General features: G+C 41.7%; 1 protein-coding gene across 1 annotated transcript in view; it reads right to left on the bottom strand.

Moving 5' to 3' along the window:
- Positions 1–2,958: 2,958 nt before the first annotated feature.
- Positions 2,959–11,742, bottom strand: part of URI1 (URI1 prefoldin like chaperone) — a 58,458-nt gene continuing 49,674 nt past the window's right edge. Inside the window, exons 7-11 of the mRNA XM_084770245.1 lie at positions 10,217–10,385; positions 8,249–8,579; positions 6,651–6,790; positions 5,677–5,923; positions 2,959–4,621 (exon numbers count right to left, since the gene is read on the bottom strand). Coding sequence (XP_084626371.1) covers positions 4,439–4,621; positions 5,677–5,923; positions 6,651–6,790; positions 8,249–8,579; positions 10,217–10,385 — 1,070 coding nt within the window. The 3' untranslated portion in view covers positions 2,959–4,438. The remainder of the gene's footprint in view (positions 4,622–5,676; positions 5,924–6,650; positions 6,791–8,248; positions 8,580–10,216; positions 10,386–11,742) is intronic.

Below are 11,742 nucleotides of genomic sequence, written 5' to 3'. Positions count from 1 at the left end.
CAAGCCAAGTGTTGGTGGTACATGCCTTTAATCCCAGAACTCAGGAGGCAGAGATGAATCTTTGTAGGTTCAAGGCCAGCCTGGTCTACATAGTGGGTTCTGGGGCAGCCATGCCTACACAGAGAAACTAAAAAGACCCAGGTTCAATTCCCAGCACCCACATGGCAGCTCACAACTATCTGTAACTTCAAGGTCCAGAGAATACAACAATCTCACACACAAAGACATATATGCAGATAAAACGCCAATGCTCATAAAAATATCTAACATTTTTAAAAATTAAATACCTATTTAAAAACACTGATCAATGAATTAAAGATCTAAGTGAACGGCAACTGAAGAATTCTAGCAAAGCTCCCTGGAGAGCATATGCCACTTGCCTAAAGAAGATGTGGGTAAAGATTAGCTTATGCTTGAAAAACTTCCTCACAGAAAAGCCAAATTTGTGGATAAGTATATAGCTGAATTTCATGCATTTAAAAATATTCCAATAGGAGGACATCCTATTGAGACTTTAGGTGTGAGAAGCCTGGGAGAATGAGGAAATAGAAGGATCCAGCGGGTCCTGGAAAACTACAGGCGAGTCTGGGCCCTGGAGTCCTCCGCGAACTATGGCAACAGCCAAGGAAAATATAGGCAGTAAACCTCGAACCCTTACCCAGACTAGCCGATGGACAGGACATTCTCCACTGTTGAGTGGAGAAGGAGATCTGACTTTCACACAAACTCTGGTGCCCCATACTTGACCATGTCCCTTGGATGGAGATGCCTGGTGGCACTCAGAGGAAGGATAATAGGTCACCAAGGAGAGACTTGATACCCTATGAGCAAATACAGGGGGAGGAGGTTCCCCTCAGACACAGACATAGGGGAGGGGAGTAGGGGGGAAGTGGGAGGAAGGGAGGAATGGGAGGATACAAGGGATGGGCTAACAACGGAGATGTAATATGAATAAATTAATAAAAAAAATTCCAATAGGTAGAAAATTTTAAATTACATATATGATACATTGTAAAGAAATTGTATTTTTAAAACGTAGATAATTTGGTATGCTAACAAATTTTTAATTCCCTCTAAGATTCTATACTGTTGTAAATCAATATTTAATAAATTGTAGGTAGATAAATCAAGGTTAAAGTGAATGCCCGCAAGCATCAGGACCAAAGTTAGAAGGCCAGCATCCAGAGTAAATATGTGTATACAGTACATACATGCATAAGCACACATGCCAAGAAAAATTACCAACGAAATGCAGAATATGTGTATATGTTTAAATGTCATTAATAAAAGAACAATGCAAATATATTTAAAAAATAGATTTTACTGTAGTTTATTAACGAAAACAAGGAGCAATTGTGTCAATGGTCCATCAGGATCTCCCCTGAAGACACACCTCCAATGACACAAAATACACCAGATGCATCAGCCACTATACTATTAACATAACTGCAAAAACGCGGGAAGCCCTCCATGCCTTCAGAGGGGAAGAGGTGAAGAGACAGTGCACCGCCGCATACTGGAGCACTGCACCAGCATCCAGGATATGGAAGTCTCTGGAAACTAACACAAAGATTACTAGGGCACACTACTCACTAAAAGGACATGAATGCCGAATGCCACCCTTCAGGTAAGTACAACCATGAGCATGTTCAACACCTACATACACCAAGAACCCTGAGTTTTTATCAATGCTTGACTCTATCTTTGGCTAACACTGAACACGCCGTCTCAGTCCATCCATTTGCAATTTCTTTGCCTAATACTGAATACCTGATATATAAACACACACACACACACACACACACACACACACACACACACACACACACACATTATTCATGCAGAAGAAATAAAGGTTGAATCAGAAACTGAAAGCATAGGTTACTTACAGTAGGAAGATGGAGATATGGACAGAAGACTGGCTCCTCAAAGTGTCCTGGTGGTGGAAGAGGAAGATGCAGCGAGTGGGAGGGTAAAAGGAAGTCTGAATGACACGTCTCTGGTATCTCTGACACTCAGCTCTGAGAGTCACATCAACTCCCACAGACTTTTTACATCCCTCCACATGACCCATTACCGCAGCCGGGGTGTAGAGTGAAATACAAAGAGCAACACATGACCCCAAGGGGCAACACGATCCCAGTGAAGGTGATCAAAGCGGGCAGGGAACACACAGGACAAATCAAAGCAACCTCGAGCACCGGTTTTGTGACTTCTACTATAAACAACTGCACACACCGGAACACAGTGTGCTTCCTCAGAGCTCAAACACGCACTTACTCCAACTGCCTTAGTGTGTTTCACACAAGACAAGTGTGCCTAAAAGCCAGGGCTAGCAGATGGTGGAAAAGGAAGGCACAAATGGATCAGGCAGCGTCAGATCAGAATCAAGTCTCAGTTTATAGGTATAGTTTTCGTCATCTCAGGTGTTAAGATGTGTATCCGTTAGCGACATATGCACAGCTCTGCCCGCTGAACAGGCCAAGCACTGACCTATAAACAACAAACATGTGTGAGCAGTTGTTGATTTCTAGGCACCGCTGTCTTAGGAGTGAGAGAGCTCCTCTGAGCAGCGCATCCCAGGGCTGGGAGAGAAAGGACCGGCAGGAGATGAGCCCGCAACCTTTTGGTGTCCGAGAGCTAAGAGCACTAGGCGGATGCAAGCCTGTGGTCCCAGCCCCTGAACCTGGGGACAGCAGGATGTCAAGTTCAAGAGCAACCAGGGTGTCAACCTGCCCCACAAAAACATAGCTTACATTCATGCAAATCCAAGCATAGTTCCAAGCTATGGTTTTAAACTGACTGAAACTGAGCGAGACTATTTCACCTGGGTCCCCAGCAGAAAACACAAAACACACTGCTGGGACACTTTTTCTCTGCTTCTACCACGGTCTCATTCTGTGAGGGGAACCTATTTGAAAGAAGGTACACAAATACACAGAGCAGGAACAAAATAGGTTCATGAACGTAGAAAGGTGTTTAATGAGAGCGTTCTTGAAGTTACACATCCGCAGACACACAGGAGGCTTGCACCTGGAGGGCGGCGCAGGAAGCCTCGGGTAAGCGGAAGTTAAGAAGGACAGGCGCACAGTGGGTGTGACGTGACAGCTTGGCTTGGGAGCCGGTGACGGAAGGAAAAACTGTTTTTAGTACAAAATACATGTACAGATATCAACACTGGCTAGGAAAACAGTATTTCAAATTCAGGCCCCGTGTTCTGAATTATCCATTGACTAGTGTGGACTCAAACTCACCCTTTTATCATTAAAATATGTATTTCCTAACTTCTGACAGTGGCACTGCTCTAGTTACAGTTTCAACTTTTCTAGGGCATAATTTCCCTTTGTTTAAGCAAGAATTCATTAAAGAAGCTATAAATAACCTTTAAATAGTGAGCCATGAACGGAGGGTGGGTTGGGGCTGATGACTCATCACTAGGGCAGAAGGAATTTTAAAGCTGTATTTAGCATGCACCGAGCTAATGATCAACGCTTGCACTGCAATGGTCAGCCAGACACCGAATGTCTCCTTAAAGAGTTTGGCTACAAGTAAATACAATATTTTCAATTTTTACTAGTAGCAAAGCAACCTTAAAGAATGAAAATATGAGGAAGGTTAAATCATTAAAAAAAAAATCTTTATTTTAAAAAAAGTTTTAAAGCATCTAGAGGCAAAACTTTTCCCTCCCAAAGTATAATCCCAGTGAAAACTGTACGCATGAGGAGAGGTGCTTGTGCGACTTTTAAAAACAAAAAATCAAAAATCTGTGGCATTGCATTGCCTGTATAGCATACAGACAAACCAGATATTTTTATATACAATTCTAAACCAGGACGTTCATATTTATAAACCAAGTTTCATAAAAATTTTACTTGCAGGGGGAAAAAAAGTTGTACAAAATCTTATTCTTCTGGTCAAAATCTCAAAGGGCTTGTGTAGCTTCTTGCCTTAAAGACCACAGAGTGACATTCAAAAGGAGAGTTTTCCAAAGAACCACCTAGCTATGAAACCTACAAGATGTAGATTTTTTAAAGTGCCTTTAAAAATGTAAAAGCAAGTAATATAATTGTTGAATCTATTTGAAAATTTTAAAGTTTCTTTAACATGGTCCATATGGCAAGCACAACATCACAGCTGGTACAAAACTGCCTGTGTTTAGTTGGAAACACAAAAACAATGCATGACAGTATTCTTTGAAAAGTAATTTGAAATGCTCCTCCTGCATCCTAAGGCCAATTAGACAGTATTCAGAGAATTAACAAAGCCAGCAGAACACTGTAGCATTCGAGCATTTACTGTGACTTTTTAAATGCCACTGATAAAGGTGCGCGAACTGCTGCCAAGTGAAGCGGGACGCCTTTCCACGTGTACAGCTGAGCTGACTCTGCTGGGCGTCCCAGGGGCAGCCTGGGCTGCAGACGGCGGGGCCCACGCCTCTCTAGCTCCTCTGCTGTAGTCTGGCAGCCCTGAACTTGGAGATCCTCTTCTCAGGCTCTTCCGGTGCTCCTGACAGCACCTCTTTCCGCTCTGGGATGGTGGGTAAGGCATGATGAGCGATGGCTGAGTGTGGTGCTGAGGAGGGAGATAAAAGTTCTTTTTCTATTACAGTTCCAGAAAAAGCCTGTAAGACAAAAATGTATGGAGTTAAATATAACTAAGATGCACACACAAAAATCTCTACCCTCCATTACCAAGACTCCTTTTTTTTTTTCAAACTGAAACTAAAATAACAAGAATACAGATAATAAACATCAAAATACTAGTTGCTCAGAGAAACCAAGCAACGTTTTTTTTAAATTACACCCCCAAATACCAGAAATTTTTTTATGATGGAGAAACAAGAAAATAAAATGTAAGCAAGGCATGGTTGCACGTGCCTTTAATTCCAGCACTCAGGAGGCACAGGCAGGTCGATCTCTCTAAATTCAAGGCCAGCTTGGTCTACAGGGGAAGTTTCAGGTCTACACAGAGAAACCCTATAAATAAATAAATAAATAAATAAATAAATAAATAAATAAATAAATAAGAAAAAAGGAAAAAAATATCTAAAACAGCCTTTTCTCTGGAAAAATAGAAAATGACAAATAAAAAGTGCCCCAAATACCCGCTTCATTTCTATCCCACTCTCTACTAAAAACAGAAGGAACAAGAACATGGAGGGTGGGCTTCTGTGCGGCCCTCGCTTCCCTGCTGCCTGACAGGCAAAAGCTCAGCTTCACCAATGCTGACATTTCTTTTGGGGGATTTATTTATGCAAGTTTTCAAGTTCTTTACTGCATGTTTGCCTCCCAGTTTTGAACGAGATCAGTAAAAACTAAAAATGGAGGTGCTGAGATTAATGTGAATCAGAATAGCTTTAAAATTCTAAGACAATTTAATGGAACAAATTAGACCTGTCACACACACACAAAAGCTCTTTAATTGTGGCTGTTTGTGGAACCTAGTATAATCAAAATCAACTAAGTGCAACTGAAATGAGACTAAGGGACATACAAACCACCAGAATGTCTTCAAGTATCTTTTTTATATCAAGAAAAAATGAAGACCAAGGAGTCACTTTTTAACAAGTGTCTACTATTTGCCACTTCTCCCCTCCTAAGAACTTAAGCATGAGCTGAAAACTTCAACATTTAAAGAACAAGACTGTGAGATATGAAATGGAACTAAGGCGTGTACCTCGGATGCTCCCGAGGAGGGCGGAGGCTTCCTGGGGTGGTCTTCCTGGAGCTCTTCCTTCTGGCTCCCACTGGCATCGCTGCAGGACGCGTCCTCAGAGCTCACGCTCCGCAGCAGCCCCCGCCGGTCGTCCACATCAGCAGCACTGCTTTCACTGGTGTCGCTGCAGACGCTGTTCTCTCGGCTGCGAGACTTGAGGATTGACTTCCGAGGAACATACTCTCCATTCACAACATCTACAAAGACTCTATAATGTTCAAGAAATGCAATTTCACTTTAAGAGCTCAAAACTGAAAAGAACTTCACAAAGGTTTTTTTTTTTTTCCTTTTCTTTTCTATAAATTAATCTAAGGTTTGAGGTGTGTTTGAGTCAGGTCTCAGGCAGCCTCGGCTTGCTCTTCACTCCTGACTCTGCCTACATGTCTACACTTAACATGTCTCACCAAACTCCATTCGGTTTTCTTGCTAAGTGTCTTCTCTGACATGTGGCATTCAGAGGAAGGTCGCCACCTCACAGGATATGCTTTATGTTACTTTCAAAGCTGAGTTTGGGGCAATAAAATGCAGTGTGTTACTTACAGATATACTCCAGGTAAGAACAACTTGATTTGCCGAAGTAATTTATACAAACCTACTTCAAAACATTAGGAATTTTCGCCAGTTTGCAGTATGAGTCATAAAACGGTAGGTGTTTTCAAACCGGACAGTGGAACAGGACAAGCTCCTGGCAGCTGTGGCAGGCCGGGAGCCCCAGCCTGATTCCCCAGTGGCATATGAAGAGGACAAAGCGGAAGAAATCACCCCGTACCCTGGCCGCTCAGAAGGCATGGCTAGGTGGCACTTGGGCTCTCCATCTCTAAGAGGAGGCAGCAGGTCATGTTAGCCTTTGGTGAGAATGTCCCAGTCAGCCAGCCTCCTGCCAACTGCAAAAAGAAGGAAAGGTCCCCAGACAGAGCAGAGGAGCCGCCACCCACCTGTAGATGTCAGCAGGGCTCCTGATGGCCGGCAGCTCGTGGGTAGCGTGGCTGCCAGCACTGCTCTTCCGTTTCCGTTTGGCTTCCTCTTTCTTTTCACTGAATTTCAAAGTGGTGTTTTTCCCAGTATTTATTCGAACCTAGAATTAATTCACGAGGAGAGAAAAAAAAAACTTTCAGAAAAAAAAAAATCAAGTCCCATAGTAGCACAAATAAACCACATAGTTATCAGCAAGAGACACTGCTGAAATTTTTTGGCACTGAAATTATGTATGTGATCAAGTGCGACTCTTTTGTCACATGTCTACAACACCACATCTTCTTCAGCAGCCTATTCTATCACCATTGTCTTTACCACTATATGCAAAGCAAAAAACATTTAAACTAAATTCCATCCTGACTATAAACTTCTCCTCCCTTGCTTTCACCTTACATGAGTTGGTGTCTTAATCCCTGTGCTGCAACCCTGAGTCGCAATCGCAGCAGCAGATAACACTTAACTGTCTAAACTGCTTAAATACCGCTAACTTCAGGACACAGATCAGACTAAGAAAAAGCCAAATGTGCTCAAGACAGTAAGCTACTCTTCTGTGGCGATCTAGTATTTATACAACCCTTCTCCATAACAGTCTTTCTAATGTATTTGTATGTCTGGCTTTATCTAAATAAAAATGAGAAAAGGGGGGAGGGGGGAAACTGGGGGAAAAAGAAAGAAATCAGCAATGCTTCAGTTTCAACAGTTCCCAAAATTTCCAAAGACCCTTTAGCTTTAGAAATACATAATTATTTTGGTTCCTAACAGGGCAGGAATAATTAAAGTTTAAGGAATATAAGATGTCTCCTTACATAATATTCAAGTAGTGCAGGTTGCTCTATTGAGTAGAAAGAAGCTTGCTTGCTGCTACCCATCTGTCTTAACAGCCTCTCAGATCCGCTAAAACATACACCCTAAGCACCTCAGCACAGCACACAGAGCAAGAGGAAGGTGGTCAGGCATGGACAGATGGCAGCTTGCCCTGCACCCCCAACTAGTCCGCTTTCCCCTATTTTCAATACTGGGCTTCTACAGTCAGGTATAGAAAAACAAAGGCTTTTGGCACTAAAGCAAAGTTTGAATATAGTCAATCTCAGCTCCAAAATGCTAAAACTCTAAATCCATTATTACACATCTATATTTAATTTGTGGGGCGAAAAATAGACCCAGTTTTCATTTCAACCCCCAACCAAATTTTTCCTTGTTGCTTGGGATACCAGTATTCATTTGACACCCACATAAAAACAACAACCTGGTGCCATAAATAAATAAATAAATGGTCTTACAGCCATTTTCAGATTTGAAAGCAACCCAAAAGAGCCCTGGAGTAAGGCAGATGAGTCACTGCATTCAAGTGTGCATTTAATGCACCGTCTGAGAATGATAGACCACCACCACTAAGTAATTACTCTTTTCTTTTTCTCTTAAGGTGAAATGGTCAGATAAGAGGAAAAGATGCCTTCTTGTTTGGCAGCATTAACAATCTTAGTCACTGTTAATGTTTTTCTCTCTAAAATACAGCATAGGTGATATTTAATGTCAAAAATGTTAGAAATATACAAACCCTTTTAGGCTCAACAGTATGAGAGAAATATATTGTTGGTACAGAGTTATCTGCTGAAATAGCATAGTCATCATCATCATCATCATCATCATCATCAGTATCGTCGTCTTCTTCGTTACTGTGGTAAGAATTTGAACCATTCACTGAACAGTTCCAATGACTACTGGCTTGCCCACTATGGAGCCCAACTTTCCCAGCATCCCTACAGCAGCTGCTGGGGGCACAGGAGTCGGTGACTGGAGCTACAACATTTACACCTGGGCCTTCATCTTCCTTCTCCTCCTCAGAAGACACGGTGTCTTCTCCATTTGCAATCACAGTGTCAGGCTTACTAGGTGAAGAAAAGACAGTATTAATAAGAGCAAACAAATACAGAGACTAGAAAAAATGGCTCTTACAAACCTCCGCATACTGTAGCTACTCAAATATAAGACCTCACAGGGCCTTTAATCCCAGCACTCGGGAGGCAGAGGCAGGTGGATCGCTGTGAGTTCGAGGCCAGCCTGGTCTACAAAGCGAGTCCAGGACAGCCAAGGCTACACAGAGAAATCCTGTCTCGAAAAACCAAAGAAAGAAAAAAAAAAAACAAGCCTCACAGGAGACGTATATTTTTATCTCTGGACATTGGCCAGATGTCGCATGAAATAATATAATTAAGAAATTCAGAGGGCATGGTAGCCCACTGCCTTTAATCCCAGCCCTCAGGTGGCAGAGGCAGGCAGATCTCTGAGTTCAAGGCCAGCCTGGCCTATAGAGCAGGACAAGGTGTGTGTGTGTGTGTGTGTGTGTGTGTGTGTGTGTGTGCAGTTCTGCTCATGTTCTTTCTCTCACCATCATCTCCCTTTTTCTTTCAAGTTCCAACCTACAAACCTGTGATAAAACCTCTCTCTAAAACTAAAAAGGAAAAATTTTAAAGTAGGTATGCTATTTTTGAGATCAGAAATTAATGCCTCATACCCACAAACTATAATATACTATTATTTTCTAATTTTGACCTCAGAAATTTTTCTGGAATTTTCAAGATAAGAATGTCTATATGTGCACATGAACATATATTTACACACAAATGCACATTTATCAGGCTTCATTCCATAAGGGATCTGAAGACCTTACAAAAATAACCGAACTAAAAATGCAACAACTGAAATGACATCATGCCAAAACAGAGAATCATGACTAAGACTCCTAAACGCAGCACTGGCTTTAGAAGATGAGAGAGTTCCCGTGCGCAGGAGGACCTCACAATTCACAGTGACACTCAGGGAAATAGTTTGCATCTTGTGTCCTGTCTCTCACAGAAGCCAATTATGGTAGACACACTAACTAGTATGATGTATCATTTAAGCAAAAGAATATAGGAACTTCTGTAGTAGCAAACTTCATATAGCATTCTGACAGCTCTAAGTAAGTGCTAATGTGTATTTCAAACAGCAATTGGTAAAGCTTCTCATACAAAGGACTGACTGCCCAGGTTACAACTGCCTACTCAGTAAACATTAAGTTTGTAAATGAAATACAGTATCAAATTTCAATTCAAAGCATTTTTTTTTCTTTTCAACAAGTCATTCAAGGATAGAGCACTATCCTGAGAACACTATAAAAGTATATCATTTAAAATTCATTACTCACTGCCCTATAGAATGCTTGTCTTATAGGATAAAGGTATAATTATAATTAGTTCAATCCTCAGCACCTCAAAAAACAAAATTTGGTCACCTTTTTTTGTTAGTATTTAACACAGTCACTGACGATTAAGTGTAATTATTTCATTATATATTATATTGTGAGATCTGAGTAGCACAGAGACTTTGATTTTCATTGTGGGTATTTTCCGAAAAGAATTCTACAAAAATAGTATTTATCTAAGGGTAGAAGGATTGCTGATACTTCTAACATTTTCTGCATTTTCTTCAATGCACACACAGCACCTTGTACATGAGTAAAGATACGTATTCAGCCGTTAAGCACCTAGCAAGTTCGCCCAGCAACTCCTCTTGTCGCTCCAGCTCTTCAAGCCGAGCCCACAGCTGCTCATCAGCAAGCACCTCCTTAGCTCTCACGCCACCTTCAAAATCTGCTTCAAAAACGTCTGAAGACTTTGGTTTGGAATGAGGTTTATGAGCAATTCGTTGTCTTCCTATTTGAAAAGGCAAACGCATGTGCATGAGGCAGAGGGAACACTTCACAGACGCAGCCAGCTCGGCCTCCTGGGCCTGCTCAGTCTGCGAGGAGCGCGCTTCGCTCACCTTAGCAGAGGAAGGAGGTGCTCGGGGCTCCAGCACCACACAAGCACAAAGTCACCATGTGCCCTGTGTCAGTGCACTTGCCACCCAAACCCAAGAGAATCCAGTTAGGAGAGATGTTTAAAAAACAAAAAACCCTGTCATGGAATACTTCAAACCCCAAGGCACTGCCAAGAATACACACCCAAGGAGGAATTGATAGAGGCTAATCTCTGGAAAGTTCTATTATAATTTTATATATGAACAATGCTGTCATCTAAATTGCTTTATTTTATTTGCAACTGTCACGTCGTGGCAGGAGATAGATCAAATATGAACGCAAAACTATCTGCTTTTCATTTAAAAACAGATTTTTCTTAATAAAGCAAATTAAAGTTTTGAAGGCAGTAATGAGAAATCTAAAGTGCTATCTGTTATGAAATACTGTTCTTCCAGATGACCTCAACTCTATCCTATGTTCAAATTCCCATCTCAAATCGCAAATAAACCTTTATGTACAGTATGACAGTGTCAGACTTGAAGTTTCCCCTTTTGTGTTGCTGTTCTTGTTTGTCTTTTTTTGAAGACAGGGTCTCATAACTCTGGCTGGCCTCACACTCACTGTTTAGACCAGGCTGACCTCACACTCACAGATTCGTTCTGCTTCCGCCTCCCAAGTGTGGCATCAAATGCCCATGGCTGACTGACCTGAACGTTTCTAAACTTAAAAACACTGAGATTATGTGTGATTGCCCCAGTGTTTGGTCAGTACTAATTCTACAGTGGCAAAAATGTTTATGTTACAGGCTTTTAGCATACTGGTCACTCCAAGCAAAACTCTTGTCTTTCTGTGCTCGGACACCTGCTTCCTCCACTTCACCTTATAAGGCCCTGCCGTTTCCTGACATTTTGTGATGTCTCAGTATAGGTACTATGACTGAATGCGGTTTCTGTATCTTTCCTTTCAAGCAGTGTAAACTAGAAAAGCAGAGGCTAGAAGTGTCCTGCCATGTGGTGGTGGTGGAGTAGCTTTTAATCCCAGCACTTGGGAGACAGAGGCAGGTGTGGGTCACTCAGAGTTTGAGGCTGGCCTAAGGTTTATAGAGCAAGTTCCAGGACAGCCAGAGCTACATGAAGAAACTCTGTCTTGAAAAAAATAAGACAAGTGTTCCACAGTCGCAAATTAAAAAATCTCAAACTATTCAGGAACTTAATACAGAGCAACCGGTGAAGGAGCCACTGTCTTCACAGGATAATCGCTAACATACAATC

Source organism: Acomys minous (assembly GCF_964271855.1).
Source record: "Acomys minous genome assembly, chromosome: 20".
NCBI classification, from domain to species: Eukaryota; Metazoa; Chordata; class Mammalia; order Rodentia; family Muridae; genus Acomys; species Acomys minous.
This window is presented reverse-complemented; position numbering and strand designations above follow the sequence as displayed.